Genomic DNA, 26,102 nt, shown 5'->3' with positions numbered 1-26,102 from the left:
TGCCCACAGGGTAAGTATAGTGAACAGGCCAGAGCATAAAGTTCTAGCAAGACACTATTTCTTTTAGAAGCAAAGTCAGTTTGGTGTATGTATCGTATATCTTTTTTTTTTTAAAGAAACTCTGAAAACATTTAAAATGAGCAAAAAATTAGCAACTTCTGAAAGCCAGCAAAGTCCGGATAAGCATCAAAAAAAGGTACCTCAGATAATAGTTTGAGTACGTCCCTTTTCAAATACTCTAGAGTACATAACATTTCCCTAAACCTAACCAACCCAATTTCATGTGGTTGTAAATGAACTAAAACCCCATAAAATCCAAATACTTATAAGAATCTCTGTTTTTAAAATTGTTTTAAAACTACAGATAAGCAAACTTTTAATATTAAATCATTTTTAGGGAGCCCTGTTACATGTAGTTCCTTTTGAGAAGCAAAGAATCACTCTCTAACATCTTTCTACGGACCAAGGTATTAATATGCTCCATTAACTACTTATTTTTTATGTCTCTTTGAAAACAAACAAAAAAGACAAATCCCAAGAAAATAAGCTAATATTGGGAATGTCTTTATCTTGATGCTTTTCTTTCTTTTCTTCCTCTGCAGGTCACCCCCGAGAGCACATCTGGGGCTCCCTCACATTACACTTTCTGTGTGGTCAGTCTCGGACTCCCACTGTCTCAGTGATAATATACATATATGATCTACATGGATATCAAGTGTTAGTAGCCATAACATTCTCCACATAACTCCCTCCTCCCCACACCAGCACTGCAAATTCCAAATCAAAAATTCAACTGTGCAATAGCGTGTACAGTACACTCAATTTTTACCGTGTCAAATAAAAATGAATCTGGTTAATCTCTTGCACTAGGAATTCAATTAACCAGGCCACTCAAATCCTTTTTCATTCGAATCAAGGGTTTTAAACAAACAGATACCTAGTAAAGCATTTCTAAGCACTCTGGTATTATTTAATACGCAAAAGTTCAAGTAATTGTTAAAACACTTTAAACATTAAAGCATCATTTCAAAGCATTTCTTTATTCTATTAATCAGAAAACACTGACAATATCTCAGTTGCCCTAGTTTTCTTTCAAGTCTCCTAATGGGTTTTTTCTTGTATTATTTTGAGTTGTTCCTTAACATAAACATCCACATATACATACAAATTACAAATTTCCAGTCCTAAGAAATAGAGTGTAAATGATAGGACTTTACAAGAATATTGATTCTTGCACAGGAGCTTTCTGAAAATATCAAACTGTCTCAAACTTCAAGTTCTTTTTCAAAAAGATTAGAATACCTAGAGTTTTCTGCATTGAAAACATTTCACATATAGAGAACAGGTTTACCAAAATGACATTTTTAGATAATTTTTTCATGGAAGTAAATATAATTAAACAAAATTTTTTTCAGTCATTTCATAGAGTCCTAAAACACAAATAAATCAGGAGAAACATTAATTACCCAACTTCACAGTAATTGTGAACCATTAAAATTTTAAATCCCACGTGGCCTACGATGACTGTCAGTCACAAGTGAAAATGGACTGCTGAGAAGCTGAGTAAATGGGGCCAATAAGATGCTCTGAGATTATTTATTCCCAAAGCCTCGTTTTGATTTTCACTTGTATCACCACATCCCTCCGCTTATAAAGTGATGTTCACATCATGCGAAAAGGCTGGGCGATTCAAAATAACTTTCAACAGGATTGTTTCATAACTGGGGTGGAGGTGAGGGGCAGGCGCAGCAGAAATCCAACACCACCTCATCTGACTGTGTCCATCAGACTCCAGGCTGTGCAAGTTCATCCTCCTCTTGCCTCTTAAAGGATTAAATACAATTATAAACTTCAAAGTCACATGTGAAAAGGACATTTAGTCCTTGCACATACATTTATTATCAGTGGCTTACTCCAGACACAGCGTGGAGGAAGCCCAAAACCTCACTGTAGTTTATCACAATGCTTATCCCTAATAACTAAGCAACCATGACCTGTATTTTAAACAAAGAAGGGGAAAAGGTATGGCCTTCAGAAGAATACTCTAGCACCAAATTAGTAATTCAAACCTTTTCCTTTTTTTTTTTTTTACTTTTTAAATTAAAGTATAGTTGATGTATAATATATAAGTTACAGGTGTACAATACAGTGATTCACAATTTTTAAAGATTATACTCCATTTACAGTTATTAGAGAACACTGGGCATCTTCCCTGCGCTGTACCATGTACCCCTGTAGCTTCCTTTATACACGCAGTCTGCACCTCTTAATCCTCCGCCCCTATGCTGTCCCTCCCCTGTCCTCCTCCCCACTGGTAACCACTAATTCATTCTCTGTATCTGGGAGCCTGTTCTATTTTTTGTTATATTCCCTAGTTTGCTGCATCTTTTAGATTCTACATATAAATGATATACGGTATTTGTCTTTCTCTGTCTGACTTATGTCATTTAGAGTAAATGCCCTAGAAGTGCACCCATATTGTTGCAAATGACAAATTTTCCTTCTTTTTCCCAACCTTGTCTTGACTTAGGAATCACTGCGGGAGACGAGCACAGTCACACTGAGGCACTCACCCCTGACAGGTGAGAGCAACTAAGCCAACAAGAAGGAGCAAATCTTTTGTAAAGAACTGTCTGTGCTGTACCTTCCATTATCTCTTTAAGTAATACTTACTCCCTCACTCTGTAAACTGAAGACACTTGATAACAAATGTCAAGGTTTTCACTTCATTATCCAACACTATGCTTAAGTCACACTGCTATAACCAAGTGGTACTGTCCTTTTTATAGGGAACGAACCAAACAGGGTAAAGAGGGAAAAAAACGAAAAACAAAAAAACTGTAGACAGACTCAATTCTGCAGGCCTAACTTGAGGGACCATGAAAAAAAAAAGAGCGAGCAAAACCAGTTTGACACAGAAAGTCGGTAGTACCCTAAGGCACTTTTCTTATCAGCTGGCCTTCTCTGGGACGTCTACACATACACTAAGCCCTCATTTATCTTTGCTAAAAGTAATATAGAAAATTCAAAACAGAATATAATAAAGCCTAAAAAAGTTATGATTTTGGCAACACTCATAAACTTCCAGAAGAAAATAAAAAACTGAGTTTTAAAGTATTTTTAGAATTTTATTATTTAAGTATATAAAATACTATACACTGCAGGCTAACTGAAGGTAAAGAAACAGATTTATCTTTGGCCTGTTTAAGAAACAGAAGGCTAATCTGTACTTAATGCATGCATCGTATCAAACTACTACTAAAGCCCCTTGAAAACCTTATCCAGTCGATTTTTTCCACTGAAATGTAACTTCATTCAATGTTCAGTAAATATTTACTTTGGATCTAACATGGGCCATGCCAAGTATACATCAATGAATAAAACACTAATATCCGCCCTCAAACCTAGGGCGCCAACTGAACGTCGGCATCATGAACATCCCATGGCCCAGACACTGCACCATCCACTTTGCAGGCTTGATCTTTTAATCTAAAAACAACCTATCTGCAAAGTAGGTGCTTCATAGCCCAACTTTATAGGTAAATAAAGCAAGGTTCGGAGGGTTTAGAGTCTTGCCCAAGGCCATAAAAGACAGCAAGCAGCTGATGAAACAGGCCAGCTGATATCAGTCTCAACCCATGCACTCTGCCACCCTCAAACCCAGTCCCAGAATAACATCTCAACTCTGAATTAGCCATGTTCACATTAATGTGGATTTCCTGAACACCCCCCAAAAAGTTTTGAAAACAAGATTTACTTAATTTAAAATAAATGCCCATTTCCTGAACTTCCATCCACCATACATTCTGTGCTGAGCGGTCACAACAGCCAAGCTGGGATTAAATAATCGTGGTACATTATAAATTATCATAAATGACATTAACTCCTTGTGCATTTGTGGGTGTGCACACAGAGGGCATGTTCCCGAAGACTCCCTACCTCCCAGAATTACCTGTGTAAGGTCTCTAACGAAAAGTGAGAAGATATAATTACTTATTCTCAGTAAGTGTTCATTTTAAAGAACAAAAATCATTTTCCTGCTTTTAACATACACTTCTGAGAAACTCAATTTGGTGGAGAGAGGGCAATTTCAATGATAAGTGGAACCTAAGCTGAAGTCCCTGTGTGTCATGCTGTGGTGATCAGCTTTTGGGGTAGTGTTATGGGTACAAACCAGGAACTGGAAAGAAAATTCCAAATGTTCCTCTCCCAGTTGCTCACATTTGGCAGTGAAACAAAGAGGCATGCCATATTAAATCTTAAATAACTTGGCCCCTACATCACAGCAGTAATGGAGATGTGCCTTCTCCAAGGTAACTAGTGGTATATGCACCCTTAGCCATCCTACTTTGAAAATCAGCACTTACAGTACGTGACTGTCAGGGACATAAACGGCACAACAGCACACTCACCCATGCAGAGCCATAACACACTGAGCCCTAGAAGTCAACTGAAAATACCATGATATCCTGAGAGGCATATCCCCAACTCTAAGGAATCTCTAGACCAGGCTTAATTTTAATGACAGTTAAGTTTTAATAAATCAAATAGAAGCAAAAATGCTATTTGTTCAAAATAATATTTGCAATAATTACCCATCCTACCTGAAAATCCATTTCATATGTCAGCTTAAAAAGGGATAATTATGTAACTCAAGGAAATAAAAATCATATTTTTTTCTATTTAATGAATGACAGAAACTCATTAGAAATCCACACAGAACTCCCATGTAGAATATCAAAGAAACAGCTTCACCTACTCTCCCGTGAGTGAGGAATTCAGCGTGAGTACCACTGTTAGCGCCAGACAAGGAATTCCTTGGTGTTACACTGAGTGGAAGCTACTCATCTCAATAAGCTTCTTATGCAATCTCAGAGTCCATGATTACTTCTGGATACAAATGAATTCTATTGTGCTAAGGCCTGAATTTCTATAAAAATGGAATTTCATTTTTTTTTTAGTTAAAGAAAGGAATCCTTCTCTTGGGACAAAAAGTGAATGGCTTCCTCCACATCAGTTCTACTCAGTGTCCCCTAAAGAGGGCTGACATCTGACAGTACCACCACTGTTCGTCCAATTAGAACCCAGAATCACTGAGGGAGGGAATTGTACCTTATGTTCTTCAGTCCCCCTATGGTGCTGCGCTCAACAAAGAACACAATAAACACCTGCCAAAGTCACTGATGACACCCCAACACCACTAACTGCACTCGAGGATATAATGCAATGCTCCCTGGTGATACTGACTCATTCCAGAACAAACCCCCAAAGCAAACTCAGTCACACAATGACCTGGAAGACCTACAGGAGCGCAGCAGAAGAAAGGGTTGCAGATGTCTCAACAGGCTCTTTCAATTACAGTTACTAGATTTCTGCTCAACCTGGCCCAGGAAAAGAGCCCTTTGCTGAGAGGTAATGATAAGGACAATCTGAGAATCCAGTGGGAGAAGCATCCGTGCAGCAGGACTTAGGGAGAGCGGGCTCTCACCCTGCTCTCTGCACCCTTGCTCCAACCCTCTGCTTCTCCCAGCTTCCTGCCCTACAAAGGGCATTCACCTGGTGCCATAGACTGTCCCAAAATTTACTTTATACTAAAGAACTCACCATGATAAATGATTAATTCTAATTTATGATATAAACAAAGAAATACATCTCTCAGTTAAACCTCAAACCAAAAAAAAAAAAGGCTAAAAAGATAAAATACATAATTAATGAACAACATTTCAAAGCTACTGGGTTTCTGTTTTCCATTGTTCCACTTGCCATGCATGGTATTTGCTGTGGGCAAAACCAACTCCAATTTCTTCTTTTTAAAATCTTGCAGAGAAACAAAGCACATTTCCTTCTGTTCATCTTTCCCCTTTACAGGCTGGGTAAGCTAAAGGAAAAAAGGTCTCTGTTTATTCTCATCTCCTAGGTTATCTTTTCATAAGTAATACCGAGAATCAAGGAAAGAAAGTGGGTATCCAGACAATACATTCCTTCCAGGAGCAAATATTTCATCATCATCTCTGTTATTCTTACATAACGACGACGAATATGTGCTGAATACAGAACTCAAACAAAAGCATAAGACATAGCAATATGTGACTTAGAAAAAGGTATCTAAACATATGGCACCCCACCTCCCACACTGCTTTTGCAGACAGCTTTAATGCGCTGTCCTAGACGAGTACTGACAACAGAAGCTTCAGCTTTTATTGCTGTTAATACCCTGAGCAATTACTGTAGCTCAGCAGGAGCCTCTGCCCCGAACAACAACTATTACTTTGTAATGAGCACTTCATAAGAGACGTCGTTCAAACATCAAGGCACCTGCTAAAGGGCAAAAATTGTACAAAAGGGGCTCAGACTCTAATAGGTAAAAGAAAAATCTCTGCAGTTTTATTTCCCAGATTTATCTTTTCTGGTATTACATTTGGTAAAAATCACACACAAAGACAAGGAGCAGGGACAGAGCAGCAGCAGCAGCCACGAGCAAAAGAAAAGTCTTCAGGAAGCAAGGCCACCACCCATATTTTCAGATGTCAGTGCAGCATCTGTAAAAAAAAATCCTTGGAAGGAAACATACAATAAACAGCAGAGACCTTTAAAAATGGTAAAACTTCATGTTGACATAAAATCTGAATAGAAAGCATTTGATTTACAAGGTTAAACTGCAAGGCCACCTTATAAAACAACTAGAAGGTAAAAGCAGCCTATCAAGAATGAAGAAATCTTAGAAGTAAATGACCCATTTTACTTTCTTTTAAAGAAGTTAAAAAAAAAAAAGCATGTATTTATTACTTACGTGACAATTTCTGAATAAAGAAAAATACAGGGCATGCAACTTCTAAAATTAAGTCAGGTACACTAACTGGACATTTGGAGTCATTTAAAATGACTTTTGTTAAAAAAGGACAAGCAGAGTTCAGAACACATTACTTTTCTTTAGACTGAAATATCACATACAATGTATGTCAAAACACAAGTACTGTCAAAAGTTACTAAGGGTTTTGGAAATAACGGTATTCACAAATACTGACACATATCTCTACAAAGCTAAACAATCAGGATTTCTCTAGACCTAAAAATGTACGCAGTGGTTCACAACCTTCAAGTACAAGGATCCTGTTTGAACATCTAAATATTTCAAAAGATCTCCAAATGACAGTATTTCACATATCAATTGTTTGAGGAAACTACATAATAAAGTGATTCTTAACTGTACTGTCAGTACATAAGCCAATTTTTCAAATCACAGCCGCATATCAATACATTTGAAAACCAGTAGCTCAGACACATAGTGAGGTATATTTATTTAAGACTGATGTTTATTTACAGACCTCTGCAAACTGCCTACGGATATCGAGGGATCCAAAGCCCCAAAAGTGAGAACCAGTGGTCTCAAAACAAGAGATTTCATGATGGGCAACATTAACACTTAGGCACCTGTGAAAAGTTTTCAACAGGGAAGTACTGCAGCTATACCTCCCCGAGGCCACACTTCCTCCCCCCAACCTCTAACACCAGGAAACCCCAAAACAAAGTTCAAAATATACTCCCTACTTGTTTAAAATACCTAAGTAAATTACAATTGCCACAGAAAACTCATCTCTGGCCCGTTGATATTCTTTTTTTTTCCCTACTCATCATCAAATCCCAATTTTACCTTACTTCAGATTCTTCACAATGGCTGAGAAAAAACCACTACCGTAGGAACACGGGAATCTCTGAAACTGTTCTCAGAACAGCTACTAAAGGAATAAAAACTTCAGAAACATCTGTTTACAGTAGGAGCTTTATAACACTAAGTGTTCTAAAACTGCGCCCTGCCTTCCTGGGGTGCTGCAGCCACCAGGCCCTTAGCACGCAGAAGGTGAACTGGTTATCAAGTCAATACAAGAGAGAAGCAACCCAGAGAGACAGCCGATGGGACTAGGGAAGATAAGGTACAGAGGAGAATCAACAGCACATGGAAAATGCTTACCAGTTTGAAGTCTTGAATGCTACAGATGAAATACGGTGTGTTTGGCCTCCGACTCTCGATATACACACAGTCTTTAAAAGAAAAAGAAATTTTAAAAACAATGGCATTTACCTTTAAGGGAACACAGACAGGGCCCCTAAAGCCACTGCATAAACAAATAAATGACAAAGCACATACCTTTTACATTAAAAAAAGTTTTCAAAGGTGACATTAAATTACAAATAATTTTAAGCTAAAGGAAAACAGCTCTTGGGTTCTTTTTGACAACTTTTCTGATAATTTAAGAATTTGATAAAGCCTCAATTACTGTTCCCAGCATCCCTGAAAATAGGAGGGGTGGGAATCCCATGGGATCATCCACATTCAGATGAAGAGACTCTGATAAAGGGAATTACGTGCTCAAGGTTACACACCAAGACGAAATCCTGAGCATCTTATTTAGATAGACGTTTCCCTGTCTTCACAAAGAGAAGCAGCTTTGCCATGTTCTGCTTTATTTTTTAATAAATATTTTGTGAGGAAATACATGAAATGTGTAAAGAAGACTAGATTGAACATGCTATTACAATGACCTTTTCACCCAAAGAAAGAAAGAAAAAGAAAGCCAATCTAGCATCTTGCGGATAACCTTCTAGTAAAATTTAACCTAAACATATTTCATTTTCTAATAGTAAAGAAAGCCAAGGCAGCCAATCAGAGATGGAATGAAATAAACCAAATTACGTTTTCCTCAGGGAAGACGAGTACGTCCTTAAATTGTATTTGCCATGGCAATGGATGGGTAATTACATTTGACACTTAGGACAGGAAAGTCTATGTATTATTTACTGAGAAGTAGAGGCATCTGCAGTCAACCAAATGTTCCAGGGACAGTGACCACAATGCCCATATTTAAAATACCATTTGTTTTATCCTTCTTCATGACCCTTGATAACAAACATGCCTTAACAACAAACATGCCTTAGATTAACTCAGATGCTTGAGAACACAGACAGACTTCTCTATTTCCTCATTTCACACATGTTAAGAGCCTCAAAAATAAAAAAGCAAAGGAGCAGATGTTGGGAGATTCAGCCCAGGGGAAGCTCTAGTCCCACCATGGCCCTAGCAGACCCACCAAGAGGCAGACCTCGAAAAAAGACGTGAAAAAGACTAAAGGGCACTCCTTTCCAGGACACCTCCTGAAAGGCATCAGGATTCTTGTAGCCCAAAGTTACTACAGAAAAAGAAGAAGCCTAAAAGCCAACTGCTGAGGCATCCAAGATTTCCCAGCTGATTTCTCTACTCAGACACAGACTCAGCAGCAGCGATTCGAGCTCTGAATCCATGTAAAATAGCAGCTCAAGAACAAACTGTTGATTGAGCTTTCTATCTTATCCCAAAGTCCAACACGCTAAAAAAAAAAAAAAAAAAAAAAAACTCCATTCAACATTCAGGCTACATCCATTTAACATGCTGATCACTTTAAGGGACAAACAAAACAACTCTTTCCACTGTGGTGGATATTTCTCTTCCTACGCCTAATTCGGTATTTGAGTAAAAACCGACGACACCACTCCCTAAATAAAAACTGCAGCCCCAACTTGCACAACTTGGGGACAATGCCAGATTCTTAATTTCTGTGTTCTAATCCCTGTTGTACACACTACCAGCATTTCAAACATCTAGATATCAACTATTTACTCATCTCACTCAATGCGAACACAAATCAGTCTATATGCCCGCTTCTCCCTATCTTCTTCTAGAAAGAAGTATTTTTTGTATCTCATAACGTATCACTGTCATACCTAGCTACTATTCACTGACTTCAAAACTAATAGGTCCCTTCCTAACTAATTATCTCTACTTTTGTAGAGCTCACATGATAAGCAAACTTGCTGCATTCAACGGTCTGATCCCACAGTACACCTCACCCTCCCCTAGGCTGCGCTGTCCTGAAGAAACACCAATCCCCTATCTCCACACCAAACCCCCTTCACTGCTTTGTTCTACAAGTACCTGCAACTTTATGAGTGACCTTCAGTGGCAGTAAATTCTCGTGGCTCCTCGGTAAAGAAATGACAACGCCTCCTCTCCTTGCTATAAAATTTCCTTTCCTTTATATAAAACTGGCAATTCACATTCCCTGTTTGTTCAGTTATTTGGCAGTCAAGACGGTCTACACTGTCCACTTTCAGTTTTGAGCTCAAATAAACTTACTCATTTCTGCATTCTCTGTACCCCCAAAGGAGACTAATGTCTGACACTGGTGTTGGTGAGACCAGAGAGAACTGAAGTAGATGAAAGACGGTAACACAGTTAGGATTATGTATAACAATGTTCTTTTTACACAAAGAAAAGCTTTATTATATATTTTGCTCATAATCAGCAGAATCATTATTTACTATAAACCCTCTTACATAAAGACATAGAGTAGCTATTAACTGGTATATAAGAATGGTTTCCAGAATGAGAGAGAGAATCTATATTTTTTCATTTCTCACTACAAAGTTACATTCAGGAAAATGATTATCTGTAAATATACCTGGATGTAAATCTGATGCCCCTCTGCCTGCACACCTGGAGGCCGCCTTGCAGCCCCGCCTGAGGAATGCTGCCAGGAGGGACAAGGCAGAGGGAGGGGGCAGATCCTCAAACCTAACTTAGGGAATTACCCTATTTACTTACTGATGCCTTAGTACTAGGTAAGGTCACCTCTTTTTGTTTAAAAGGTTATCATGGCAACGCAAATGGATCCAAAGCTATAAATTCATTTATGAGATTCCAATGCATAAGGGTAGTAATCTGTAAAACAGGTCACTGTATCAAGTGATCTCTATCAGTATTTTGAAACTTGTATGTGAAAAAGTCAGATAAGTTCACTTCAAAATTAAGTGACAAAACTTAAAGAGTTTATTTTACATAAAGAGTCGTAAGACACAAAATGACCAAGATCAGGTCATTAAAATTTCTGACCAGATTTAAAATTTTTCACACCATGTCAAACTTGCCATAGGAATGGAAAAAAATACATTGTTTTGATCTCACTTTTCTAATTCATTTTTTTAAATTTATTTATTGTATTGTTATTTGGGAAGGGGAGGGAGATAATTAGGTTTATTTATTTATTTAATGGTGATACCGGGGATTGAAACCAGGGCCTCGTGCATGCTAAGCTCTACCACTTGCGCTATACCCTCCCCCCTAATTCGTTTTTAAAACAAAAGCATGAAAAATTATTGTAGAATCAAACTTTCCTTTGTAACTCTCTCATAAAAAATTAGGAGGATCCAACTAAAAAAGAGTACCTCCTAAGAAACGATGCGGAATTTAAGTCTCTCACACACAAACAAAAATCTACTTATTATTACTCTCAACGATTTTCAAAACAAGGTTAAATAAGGCCAAACACTCAGAAGTATCTCCCTCCTGTCTCACTGATTAAGCAGCTATTTAAGAAAGTAACTTTATATAGATGTTCAGTTAGTACAAAAATAAAGAGGTTTATTTGGGAAGGGAATGATGAGAACATAAGTCAATGCAACGTTACACTCTCAGTTAGGATATGTGCCCAGTAATCTTTTAAAGCCAAAAGAATTTGCCAAGAGTTTTCATGCAATTTATAAGAGTATAGATTGTCTGAAGCTGATGATAAAATTGGTTTCAGTCAGCTGGATCAATGAGCCTCAACCTGAAAATTCCCCATGGCCAACTCAAGTACTGCAGACACCTTTTCTTGAAAAAAAAAAAAAAAAAAAGAAAGAAAAGAAAAAAGAAAAAAAAAAATTTTTTAAAAGCAAGCAAGCAGTTCTGAAAGAACTGAGCAAAGCTGATGCAATCCATTAAGTGCATAATGCACATTTTCAAAATTGCCCACATGAAAATGCATATTTACCAGACTGAGCTAACGGCTGCTGCAGGGCAAATATATATATATTTTAATCTTAAAATCAGCAAGCCTGAAATGGGCCAGAAAAATGGGTGAGGCTATTACCATCAATATCAATTATTCCAAACAACACAGGATAATACATTTTTTTTTCTTACTAGGGGTGTCTGGAAATGAAACCATGGGTCCAGGTTAAGACTTATTCTCTAACACGTAGCCTCTGCCTGGAAATGGATCACACGATTAAGTGATCTCAAATCCTGTGTCCATGTTTTGGGCCATGACGTTGAACAGGGTGTTTCTGGCTCTTTCTTACAACCTCAGCATAGCTTTGTGTCCAAGACTCTCTTGTGCCATCTGCAAACAACAGAGCATTCGCTAGGCTGGAGAAGGAAGTCAGCCAAAACAGAAAGGCAGATTCTGGAGGCAAGGAAAGCTCTCTCTGCTTTTCCAATCCTCAGCAAATCAGCAGGTTTATGTAAATAGAACAAGAGCAGGGTCCTCTCCAGGGTAAAAACCACAGCCTGAAGCATCACGCAGTTTGTCATCCTGAAACACAAAGAACCTGTCAGCACATTTCCTGACAGCCTCCTCACAAGCACAGTGGACACAGACTTTGCCCACTGACCGAGCACGCGGCACTGGGAGCCCGGTGTTAAAGCTGCGCTCAGGCATCGCTCAGCCACGGTGCTCTGTCCCATAAAAGAGTTTCCCCTCCATGGACCTATTTCTGCCATTAATCTCTGAAATATCTTCTCACCCCTTTGCAAAGCCAATAGAAAACCTTTACTTAGGAAAAGCACGTACGAACAAAGACTTTCTCCTCAACAAATTTCCCAAAGACCCAGCTGGGTGGCACAGCGGTGGGCGTGGAGGCTGACCCCCAGGACTGCTCCATCAGCTTTCCATTTCTCTTACACAGGATTCCTCCACCCTCGACACTCTGAACCACTCAGTGAGGTAACAGCAGTTAGTCTAATCCTGCAGAATAAAGTCCACAAGCATCTCACCAGTGAATACGGCTGTTTCCAAATTTCCAACATACAACAGGGTGTTGGTGTGGGCGTGTGCACTAGGAATACGGAAACCCCAACTTTCAATCCACGCGTAGCGCGAGGCCTCTAACACAGCCTCTGGTCTCCTTTCCCCTTCCAGACAACAGTCAAACCTGTCACCGTGCCTCACCCCCACCAACGATATACTACATCGAGACAGGAAACACTCAAAAACTATATGAGAAACAAATGAACTGAACAAAAATATTAAAACTGAAAAGAAGTTATATAAAATCCTAGCAAGAAAGCCATGCTCTATCAACACAAACATGAAGGATGCTGGTTTCTAATAAATACTTCTTTAAGAAATAAATAACTCAACTGCAGGATGACCTACCTTTAGTTTTCCACTAGATTCTTCTGCGGGGAAAGGGTCCCTGCACTGGGTGGGACTCGTGGAGAACTTAAAAGGGAAAAGGGAACAACAACTGGGAACACAGCATCTCTGCAAGTGAAATCTTTTTAGTCCTTATCCTTATCCTATGTTTTGACCCTCAACACTGCCACCAAAATTGGCTGATAACATCTTGTTAAAGATTCTAAACTTGGGGGAAGAGATCTCAGGTACCATATATCCTTGGTTCCTTCCTTTTCAGATTTCATGAAAATTAAATTCCATGTACTCAGACGTCTACAGATTTCCAACCAGTACTACAAAAGTGATGTGGGGTTTTGTCTAAAAACAGAACACTATATACATTTAGAAACCACTTACCTATCTTTATCCTCATTGCTAACAGGGGAATTATCATGCTAACAGGGAATTAAATTATGAGAAAAACCAAGTTTGGGGAGGGGGAGAGGGACAGGGAAGCAGGTCATAACAAACTAAATGGAAATTTGTTTTAATTTCCCATATTTTTCTCTTTTCCTCTAGAAGTTGGAAAATCTTCCAATGTAAAATATATCAAAAGCTTAAAGATTGACTGAAGATGATTCTCTTTCTAACTTTAAGAAGTGATGCTGATAGTTTTGGGATAACTGCTGCAGCGAGACCTTCTCCCCCACTCCCAAATGAATCCTATGTTACACCAACTTGGAAACACTGCAAAACAGGAAAAAGCAAGATCATCTTGCCAGTAGCAGAAATCTTATTAGTTATACTGATACACTAAATATTAGCCATGCTTTGATACTTGTATTACTCAAGCAAAAAACATTTTAAGCACTCTCATCACCACATTTCATTCTGAACATGTTCCTTAAGAAGCCCTCCTTGTACAAACCCATATTAAGTCCATATTATGAAAAAGGTTCTAGCCAGCTTAACATCAAGACTCCAGTTAAGTGATGTGGATCTCTCTTATACTTACTAACTGCTGTGTTAGTATATAGCTTACATGCCATAAGAGACCACAGGAAATCTGAGGAGGAATCTATTTTCCAAATCAGTGACAGCCATCTGCCCCATGAAGCAAACTGTCTTAGGGCATTAGAGAAACGAGGGAAGGGACTTTCGAGGCCACTCTCACTTCTGCGGCCCCACTGTATCTACCTTTCTAATGCCTGAGAAGGCAGGTAACAACTCTAATCCCAATTCAGTGATTCCTATCAAAAATAAATAAATTCTGCTATAAAATCCCTATTAATTAGAGGATGATTGCTAATGGAAATGTCCTTAACGGAAAGATTACAACTAAAACGTGGCTGAAATATGTATATTTAGGAAACCAACATGGAAAGGGTTCAAACACTTCCAGGAATACCCAGTGTTCATAGGAAAATAACCAGTGACAGGTAGGCTGGAGTGAAGACTCTTCTCTCCCATATGGCTGACAACAAACAAATTGCTAGTCTGATCTTCTGGTGTCACATCCTGCAGAGCAGATGTCAAGCAACACTGCCTGCTCCTTTTCTGAAAACAATGTGCTAGGAGCCTGGGCTTTACAATAAATGGTTCAACCAATTTGCAGTGCTCACTGGAAACACACAGGAGAGTTCACAATGCCTGGCTGTAATTCCTATTTGGCAAATGATTTTATTATAAACTCGTATCACAGTGAATCCATTTTCTTTATGGGTTTTCTGCTACTGTTTAATGGACTGTCAGTATAATTCAGATTCCATCTATTTAAACTCGTTCAAGCCTGGCTCCTGATTGTACAGTAAATGGAACATATTTCTACTCAACGAAATTAATGACAGTTAATTGTAGTCTGCAGTTCTCAATTTTGTAAAAGCAAGTGTTCCACAGTTCAAGCATCAAGCTACAAAATTTCCCACACCAATTATTTTTTTGTACTTTATGGGCATCTACATCTTATAAGCCTTCCCTATAAGACTAAATGTACATATTCATTTAATATTTCTTCTCAATCAAATATTTACTACCAACTTTCCAGAAAGAGTCAGGACTTAAATTATAACTAAAGGCTGGGGAAATGAAAGTTTAATTGTCAGTCTGAACAGAGATGCTCAATTATTACAGATTTTTTTAAGCTAGCCAACCTGAAGATGAACGTTTTCTCTCTATATATTTCTTTGTGTACCACTGGATGGTTTTCTTATATATTTCAAATCAGTCACAATGTCAACATTAAGGAAAATTTATTAAAAGTAGGCTAAACTTACCACATGGGTTTAGACAGACAAGCAAGGCACACAGCACATACTAATAAACACTGTACTGAATTGCCTCTGAGATTGATATTCTGTTTAACATCAGTTTACTTCTGAGTTTTATTTACCAGACAACACAATAATCCTGTGAGTGGTTTTCCTTACTGAGTGATTAGTCTTTCACCTAAGAATCTGTATCTTAAAGGAGAAAAGGGCATGCAAAAAAACACCTTCAGAGAAACGTACCAATCAAGACTCAGACAGTAATAAGGCAAACATCCAAAATTTGCTGCCCTAAAACTATAACCACCAGGGTCACAGACTGACAGACAGCAATCCACACAAAAATAACAGAAGTAAAGAAAAACCACAAGCTACCCATTTCGTTCCTTTTCTCAGCCTGATCTTCTACATATGCTCAGCTGGTTTCTGATTCTTCCACAGGCACATTCCAGTCGTGCCCCATCCTCACGCTGTTGCCCCTATTAGAGATGCTCTACCTCCACTTGGTCCTACTGCAATTCTGTCCAACCTCCAGGACCCAAATCAAGGTTTGCATGGTCCTTCACGTCTTCCCCAATGCACCAATGTACAGTCTGTCCTGTTCAGCTGGTATGGCCCACTCACTGCCTGTTACTGATATATAATGTTACCTGAATGAGTGTAATTTCTTCCCATAAAACGAAGAATGAAAGACTAAAAAAATCCTGTGTATTTCTGAATCCTGCCCTATCTCACCTCTACAACATCCTGCGCAAAGTTATAGACATACAGGAGTGTGCTTTTTTGTTATTAGCTGATTAACAAAATGTTCTTAGTATTAGTAGTATTACAATACTACAGTATTAGCCTGTAGTAACAAACCCCATTAAATTCTACTCGCTTACTCAAAGCCTATCCCAGTTTCAGTGGACCTCAAATTTAATCATTTGCTTTAATTTACATAAACTTCTAAGGGCAAATAAAGCCTGTTCCCTGACTCTCCTAGTCTACCCGCATCTCTGTCTCCCCCTTAAATCGTTATTATTTTCATTTGGGTTTTTGTTGTTGCAGTTACTGTTGTTTGGTCAGGTGCTTCATTTAGGTTAAAGTCAAAGACTAAAGATGCTTTTAGATTAATTTAAACCATCGCGTCACTTTCACCTGACTGAATGGATGCAGAGACCTCAGCTTTTCATCACCGATCTTTGGTCCACTGTGAATTATAAATGTCATTTTATAAGTATTTAACAGGTATTGGGGAAAAAGACAGTTCCACCTACACAACAATTTCCAATTATCTATCTCCTTAGGATTCTACGTGTAATAATTTTGCTTTATAACATATGTATCTTTCTCAGGCTAAAAAGTACTGGGGGAAGGAAGCAGGCAGAATCTTATCTGGTAATCTGCCAAACCCCTCTCACTTTTATAATCAAAATCAGCAAAGACCTGAGCAAGGCAGCAGTATTTAGAGTATCTAAAGGCCTACTGATGCCTGAAATGGGACGAGAGATTTCATTTAATGTTGGGGCCATAAGTAGCTCTGGATGCTCTACATGAAACTGTACTCAACACACTTCAACAAATGAGTGCAGTTGCTCTGGGCCAATATAACGTTTAATGAGAGTTCTGCTTTTTGTAATTTGTACCTTGAAAGAAATCATGTTTCGAACATCTGCTGAGACAAAATAAATCAGAACTTTGGGTGAGGAAACTCAGACTTCTCCATTTTAACCAAAGTGGTAACAGGCAAATCTTGTCAAGATTACATTAAAGCTAGGAAATGAAGATACATAAATTCTACAAGGAACAGAATCATAAACTCTTATAAGACATTCACATACAGACTTCCTGGTATCAGCTACATACCAGCTAAGTGCTAGAGATACGGAGGTGAATAAAAATACTGTCCTTCCCTGACATGTCACCATCTAATATTAGAGCTAGACATGAGAACCAATAAGTAACTGTATGTCTTCAAGAACTTGAATTGTACTTGTTTACTCTCTATAACAGAGACTGCTAGCTGAGTATAATTCCACTCTTGCCTTCTTCCTTAATAAAAGAACATCTGGTGTTTAGCAGGCTCGTGGCCCCTCAGAATAAAGACCACATTCCCCAGCCTCCCTTACAGCTGACTTGGTCACGTGACTACGTTCTGGGCATGGGATATAAGCAGGCACCGTATTTCAATTTCTGGAAACTGAAGCCTTAAAAGAAGAGGCCCTTCTCTTAGCCTTCCTGTTAAACTGAAGGCAAATATATTATCTGTCGGTGAAGCATGAGATGGTTCACAGGACAATGAGAATGGAGGCCACGCAGAATGGAGTAACAAAATCCTTGACCGAAGCCAAAGAACCAGACCAGGAATTTGCTGGTTCACAATTCAGCACTTCTGGCCACTGTACACAATTATCTTTACATTATTTTTAAATGGGGCAAAATTTTTAAGCTATATTCATGAACAGAGTGGCATCTAAAACAATGATTGAGGGGAAATATTCTACTTTCTTTAATAGGAAAAGCTAGGGAAAAACAGATGACCCCAGCAAGTATATAAAAACACAGACCACAGAGCTCTTGACTCAGAATCCCTAAAACAGTTTGATTAGACAGTTGAAATCATTACCTTCCAGACGGATTAAGAATCAAGCCCTAGAGGCAGATGAAATAAGGCAGAACAAAGGCCACAACTGCCTCCCTGAAGAGACTTGGCGGCTAAGGCAAGTTCCTAGCATGACCCTACCCCAAGGTTTCACAAGCAGGAACAGGGGCTAGTAACTTCTCCCCCTGCATCCTGACTGGCACCTGTGCGGCAGGCAGGTTGATGGTGTCTAATGCCACTGCTCAGGCTCCCCTCTTTCCTTTCCACTTCTACGTGGGCTTGATTTTAGGACTATCTTTAGAGAGGTTATGTGGCTGCTCCTCCAATGAAAATACAAGGACCACTGATACCCAAACTTTCTATAACACTGTATCATTTATTGAAGTTAAAAGCGGACCAGAATTCATATGATACTAAGTTCTCAGAATTATACTCCATATTTTACTTCATACTAGAAAGAAGACACGATGTCACAGCTTTATCTCCTCCTTTCCACACCATTAACCGCGGATAAAAAACACAGCACACATATGTGTCTGATCATTCTGAGGTGAAGATTTACTATCTAAAGGTGACATAAAGTCTCCTGCTCTACCTAGAGAACATTTCTCCACTTTCAAAATCACAAATTCAGTCACTTGCAGAGGCCAAAGTCCTATGGCACACGAGGGCTAGGTAGGAAGAACTGTAATGGCAATTCATTAAAAATCTTTAGAAGTCCAGACATATCCTTTAACTGAGCAATCCCACTTCTAAGGAAAGTGAGTGGAAATGAACAGGTAAATGTTCACCACTGTTGTTTATAATGCAGAATTTGGAAGGAACCTAAAATCCAACTATATATAACTTGCTACATTATGGAATCTATCAACTAATGTGGGTGTGTCGAATGTTTTTTTGTGTCACGGATGCCTTTAGCAATTTATACACCCATTTCCCCACCCCCCCAAAAAAAGTTTTAAATTCACAAAAACGCGCACTTGGCACAATACGAGAAAAAATTGCAATGTAATATATGTACTTCTTTACTGATTCATTAAATGATAAGATTGGCTGGGTTATACATCTAATAACCTCCATAATTTCAAAGCAGTGATGAGCATAAACATTATTTTTCTCTACATGGTGTGATATGAGAATGTCTGTCATTTTTATTGATGTCACAGGCACTACAAATCCTACTACGATCTACTGCCTACCTTCATAATTGAAGTGAATACTAAATGTCGTCTGAAATGTAATGAATTAGTAAAGATGTAATTTTTTACCCAAGTTCAGTTTCCTGAATTCTATTCACAGTCCCCTAGGTTGACCATTGATCCCAGGTTAAGAATTCCAATATTAATGGCATGCTAAGCAGCAATAATGATTCAGATCGATAATTTCTGACATGGCAATAAATTCAGGACATGTTAAGTTAAAAAGCATTATTATAAAACAGTGACTAGCATAATCCTATACATGTTTACCACGGAAAGTGACCTCACAACAAAATATTAACAGTAATTTAGGGGCTTTAATTTGTATCTTTTGCTTCTCTGGATATTTCAATTTTCTTCCTTGAAAATACATTATCTGTTCATCAAAGAGAACAAATGCAGGAAAATATGGGGGAGAAATAAAAACAAACATCCATAACAAAATATTATAAATGCACTCAAAGAGCAAAGGCAAAAAGCAGCAGGTAAATTCCTGGGGAGAGAACATAAAAATGGAGAACCTCTAATGCTGGGAAACAGAGACAATGCTGAAAAGAGCTGGAAATCCATATGTTGGTGTATCAGATGTGACAGCAACGAGAATCCTAGCAGCTGGGAGATAACAGAAGTAAAACATATGACAAAACTGATGGTCTCTGCAACAACTAGCCTCCACCAATCATGATCGGAACGCCAATGCAGTCTGTAAAAAGACTGCCCTCCATGATGCCAAGTATCTATTTTCTGGATAGTTGCTGCAGACTTTGAAAGCATTCTAGTTTATGAGCCTGAAAGACAGCCCAGGGGCTTTCTCCCTCAAAATGTCTTCTAGCCAGTACAGAGAGTAAACTGGAAATCGAGTCTCCATTGTTTAGCTGGAAATATGAGGTATAAAATCCCTTGTAAGGAAGAAGCATAATTTCTCCAATTCTAAGTACTGTTAGAATTAATTCTCAAATGCAAACGTGAAACCTTCAGGTGTGAAGAGTGGTAATTAAAACACTATTCTTCAGCTAAACTATTCCTGACAATATAAAAATACAACGTATCAGGTGAGACCTTTTTGTGACATTTTCCTTCCCTCTACTAAAGAGAAAAGTATTATTAACATTCCCTCAGTTTGGTAATTGTACAGTACCTATGTTTTATAATACCAGCACCAATGGGATATTCAGGACAAGTAAAGTCTAAGAACTAAATATCACTTAATAATACTAATAGCTTGCTTCAGAGCCAACGGTTATGCAAAGCTTTACAAATAAAAATACTAACGTAAAAGCTGACAATAATGAAAAGCAACATACAGAAATAATGTTAAAAATCTGTATTATAAACTCAATCCATTTCTCCTTTTTAAAAGGAACGTGTAGCTATAATCAAATCCCCCACCCCAAATGTATTTTTACTGTATCTCTATTGATCAGTCTGAAGTGAGACTAGCACACCATCTGTCAAGCATCAGCATCTGCCCGGCACACAAAGGAAGCCAGAACAATGCCCACTGTCTCCACAGGGAACATAAAACACCATACCTTGGCCTTTTACAGTTCAGTTTACACCTTTTACACATTACACTAATTATCACACTGGACATCACTGAAAAGGCATTCCTTGCAAAGGCAAATGAGTAAGGAAACTTAGAGACATGTGAGAAAATAAATTTAGGGGTTAAATGAGCGAACAAAGGTGGAATATCTTTCATATGTAACATAAGCATGCTGTCTCATCAGTTTGAGCACATATTTATTTAATGGTGAAATAATGAAAAAGATTTAAAGGTACTGGATATTTAATGCATAAATAATGATAAAGAGTCATAACAGACTTGGAAAGTGACTTTGTAAGTTCATCCATTTCAGGCATTTTAAGAATTAACTTAAAAGAATTAGATAACTTACTGACCTTCCCCCACCTATTTTATGGTATTTAAAATCCATTACAAAACGTATACCAACACAAATGTATGAAGGAGCAGAAAACAAAAACATATGTTTTTACCTTTCCTAGTATTTAGGGTACTCAGATATCTCCAAATCAAAACTCAGGCACACAAGTATCTATTCTGCTGTATTTAAACGTTTTGCAAAAGGAAAACAAATCACTCTTATGCACACACGTCCTAAAGTAATTCAACAAATAGAGTCTACTGCTCCATCTTTAAATACACAGACAATATTTTTAATTGTGGAAAGTCTAGTTCTCTCAGCTGGTGAAGCTGTCAGAATAAACAGAAGGCAATATCTGGAAAGACGACAAACACATGGGTCAATGTCAAATACAAGCCAATCTCTGTCAAGAGCAGAGCCAAATTCCTGCATTTCAATTTAAATGATGTTATCCAACCCAAATACTACCATGCCACTTCAAATCAAAATTGCTTCCTTTTAAAAAGAGGTTTTTATGAAACTGATAGCGTATAACAGATTAAACAACTCTTTCAGCAGTTGCCTCAGCTACTAAAAAGCAAGGCATCAATGTACAATTACAATAAAGGGAACATTTAACGATTAATTGAGCCAGCAAAAGCTAAACCTCCAGAGCTTACGAGTTCAAACGCTTGCTCACTAAGCAAAAGGGCAGAGGATTTTAACATAACTGCAGGAAATCTCAGTCCAATTAGACTCTAGGTAAATATAAATCTTGTTCCACTGTGACTGGGACTCTGTTCGTCACAGTCCACCAGGCTGATCTTGGTACCCAGCCTGGAGAGTCAAACAAAAGAAACCCCTGCCTCCCTCGGATCCCTCCTCATGCGACCGCCTTTATCCAGTTACTCCAGGTTCCATCGAACTGAAGTCTCCAGAAGGCTGTTAGCTTCGTTTTACAACCAACCAATGAAGACTCCCCAAAATGTATCACACAACTGTGAGATAACAGCATCTCTGAAGATGTTCATGATTTGTGCCAGTTTACAATGATGACATCTTGATTCATTTTCTTCCCCATTCAGTTTCTAGTCAGTCTATACAGAGGATACCTATGTAAATTCTTTCAAAAGGAAAACAGAAATAGTCTCAACGTGTCATCATCCCAACAAATACCTTGTTTATAAGGCATCATTCTATGCCTCGCAGAGTTTGATAGGAGGCAGAAAAAGTTACAATTTAATATCTAAGTAGTTTCAACAATACAATTAAAATTATTTTTTAATTTAACTAGATAAATCAAATTATATTTTTTAACAGAGCATAAAATACTAGGTGATGGAAGAATTTTAAGGATTCTAAGAACAGGCAGAACTAGAGGCTGAGGCAAGAAACCCACAGAGCAAAGGCAGGCAGGACGGCCTGCAGGGCAAGTCTGACCCACTGCCAGTTCTTTCAAGACCCACAAGTGAAGAATGGTTTTCAGATTTTTTAATGGTCGGGAGGGAAAAAAAGAACATTTGTTTACACGTGAAAATTATATGAAATTCAAATTTCAGTGTTCATAAATAAAGCTGTACTGGAACACAGCCACCTCATTCATTAGTGTCTTACCTGTCGCTGCTTCCACACCCCAAAGGCAGAGCTGAGCAGCTGCCACAGAGGCCATGTGGCCTACAGCAAAGCTGAAAATACTTCTTCTCTGGTCCTTTACAGAGTTTGCTGACCACTGCTCTAGAAATGCTCACGAAATAAGTAAAGCAGCTTAGCTGATAACGTAAGATGTATACCACAGGAGACTACCTTGTAAAAAAGGGTTTTTACTGGTTAATGATATATTTGCTCAGAAACCTTCTGTTTATAAAATGCTTAAGAATTTTTCCAGTGGTTAATATCAAACATAGTGACCTGAAGCTTACAAAATAAATCTTTTAACCAAAGCCTACAAGGATAGCAGAGGGCCTCCAACACTGCATCTCCAAGTTCCTTGTCACGTTCTCCATATAGGCTGAAAACTCAGCTCATTTTATGAACCTAGACCAGGGATGGTCCCCATTCCCACACCTATCTCCGAGAACAGCACTGTCCTTCCAAATAGGCCACATTCAGCCCCCAGCACCTGGACCAGGAGGTGAACTCCACCTGCCGTCTAATCTAGATGATCTCACCTAGTCTTCTCATCTAGTCTGGGCCTCTTCACTATTCATTTTTCCTTTATCATTGTTCTTGTATGTTTGCTTGTGGGAAAGCCATGCTCAGAACTTGACGCAGAAGACAAAAGCGAAACGAAAGTGAACAGGTGTGCCTGATCTCGGTGATCTGCTAACATGGCATTAACAGGCCAAGTAACATATCACCAATTTTAAAAAGCTGGGGGGCGGGGGGGGGAGCTTCTAAGTCTCTATGAAAATATTGAGTATGAAGGGGTTCTTGATAAACTCTGCATCCTGCTTCCTTTTTTAACTTTAATATATATAATATATATAACTTTAACTATAATGCTTTAAATGAACTACAAAGATGCAGAATCTACTGTGACCCAAAAAAATAAATAAAATGCTTCTTTCTGTGTTTACCACGCTACTCCAGAGAGGGTCTTAAGAAACAACAGCTAGGGAAGGGTACCACTCAAGTGGCAGAGTGTATGTTTAGCAAGCATAAGGTTCTAGGTTCAATCCCTGGTATCTCCTCCAAAAATAAATTAGTAAATAAATAAACCTAATTACCTCTCTCATCCCCAAAAAAAATTAAAAAAAAAAAAAAAGAACCAACAGCTAAACTTGGCAACCATTACCACCAAAAGAAAAGCTCTGTATCCACTATGGCAAACAAGCCATAGCAAGAAGCAAGTCCAATCCGGATTCAGACACACAAATACGCACGACCAGGAAGGCGTCCTGACAGACCCACCCAAATAAAGTCCTCAACAGCCAGAGCTCAAGTTCAACAGTGGCCACATTAACGTCAGAGCAGAGGTGTGAGAACAGTGTAATGTCTCCTCTCAAAAGAACCTCAGCCAGGAACTGCGTGGGTTTTCCACACTTCACTGAGACACATTCTGAGCATCTGCACTGCAAAGCAGCTTCCCAGGAAAAGTTTTGGCCCAAGCCGACTCCTGTGTCACAGAGTAACTTCATGAGCTGTCGTCACCACCAGGCAGGCAAACGTTCCACTGAACATTTTAAATATTCATAAGGAATACACAGTCCTAAGAAAACAGAAGAACACAAGATCCTAACAGACTCAAAGATCTCCAGAGACCTCTGCAAAGGAAGCACACAATCTTCCGGTGCCATCGCGTTCAACAGCCTTCAGAGCCAAAAGTGATATAAATGTTTACATTTTAAAAAAAGAAAAAATAGGCAGGCGACCATAAAACAGTTTCAGACTTAGATGAAGAGTCAGAAGATTTAGATAATGTGAGGTCAGAAGCCATTCCTTTCGGAGTTTTGAAGACGTAAGTTTAGCGACTATAAATATCTTCCTTTAGTAGGTACATATCTTTTCAACCTAGAAAGATTAAAAATTAAGTAACCCGAATTAACTGTGGTGGTAATTATCTCCTTAAATTGATATGTATCTTTTATCCCTGAGAAGATTTAGAATTAAGTAAAGAAAGATTTAAGAGAATCAAAAGCATATTAACATTCTTGGGGCTTATAAGAAATCAGGACGTATTTGACATCTTTATTCTTTTTATAGTTAGAAGAATGTGGCTTAGAATGATACCCTTGTAACTCCAATTTTACAAAGTAACACTACCTAGACCTTATTACACGCCAGGCCCTTTCTGAAGAAACCCCACATGCATGTGCATATACTCATGGAATTCCCTTTACAGTCTGTGAGGTGGGTACTCTGATCCCTATTTTACTGATTAAAAAAAAAAAAAAAAAAGGCACAGAGCTTGTCCCTTGCCACGACCCCCTTCCCCAGTGGTGGAACTGGATTGCCCTGCAGTGCTTCTCTGTGTGAAGATGATTCAGACAGGCAGTCAAGATTGAAACTGCAGTGAGTTTATGCACAGCACTGAGATATCTAAGGCACCATTTAGGCTCACTTCAGTTTTGGTATGATTTATCTCATTTATAATAAGCATTAAGTACTTTGGGAAGGTTTGTACTAAAAGATCCCATAACAATAGAAATCAAAATTTTAATTTATTTTATTTAATAAGCAAGCCTAACTGTTGAAGATAGTAACTACTTTATAAACAAGACCAATCACAATTCAAAAATACCTCAAAACTGACTGTTAAAATTTGTTTAACTTATAAAAGGGACAAGATTTATAAGCTGAACTTTAAAAAAGGAGAGCCATGTCTTTTAATTTATAACTTTAACAAACTGAACACCAATTTTTTAAATGAAAGTGACCTTTCAGGATAGTCTTTTCCACATATAAACAGCAGCCTGTGGACCCTCCCCAAAAAAGTCCTCACGTCAACCACTAGCACGTGGGACTACTTACTGCCCGGCTCCTGAAGGAAGCACAGCTGAGACAGTGCTGTTCAAGCAGGGCCACTAGAGAAACACAGGGTAAATCAACACTCACGCCCCCTGCCTATGCTACTGAACATTTGGGGAATGAATAACAAAGTGCCTAGGATGTGCTGACACTTTTCTAGGCACCTGAGGTACATCAATGAGCTACAAGGAAGAAGACCCCTGTCCTTCTGGAGTAAGCCAGCAGGTAAAAGGCACACGAGGAATGGGAATGGTGGCATTTAAACCAGGTGTGAGACATTAAGGGGTAAGGGACTGTGAGAAGGTGGTGAGACACAGACAGGAGGTCCTAGTGGGGTCAAACAATTTCTGGATTCAGGGCCTGCCTGGCTGAGTGGAATCCAGCAAACTGAGCTGAGGAGATTACCAGAAAGCTACATTTCTGAATTTGAGATTAACTGCTCACCAAAACACCTTCAAAGGATTACCATTTAACATGTACTTGACATTGTCAAGGGTGACTTTTCAATGGCCACATATAGAACCTTTCTACTT

General features: G+C 38.5%; 1 protein-coding gene across 2 annotated transcripts in view; it reads right to left on the bottom strand.

Annotated features, from left to right (window-relative positions):
* The window catches only part of RERE (arginine-glutamic acid dipeptide repeats), a 269,676-nt gene that overhangs the window by 195,732 nt on the left and 47,842 nt on the right, over positions 1–26,102 (bottom strand). For both annotated transcript variants that reach the window (XM_031463992.2, XM_064494092.1), the window contains exon 3: positions 7,970–8,040. In XM_031463992.2, the coding sequence (XP_031319852.1) occupies positions 7,970–8,040 (71 nt within the window). The remainder of the gene's footprint in view (positions 1–7,969; positions 8,041–26,102) is intronic.

The sequence above is a fragment of the Camelus dromedarius genome, chromosome 14 (assembly GCF_036321535.1).
Source record: "Camelus dromedarius isolate mCamDro1 chromosome 14, mCamDro1.pat, whole genome shotgun sequence".
Classification (NCBI taxonomy): domain Eukaryota; kingdom Metazoa; phylum Chordata; class Mammalia; order Artiodactyla; family Camelidae; genus Camelus; species Camelus dromedarius.
Note: the sequence above shows the minus strand (reverse complement) of the source record. Positions and strands in the feature narration are given on the sequence as shown.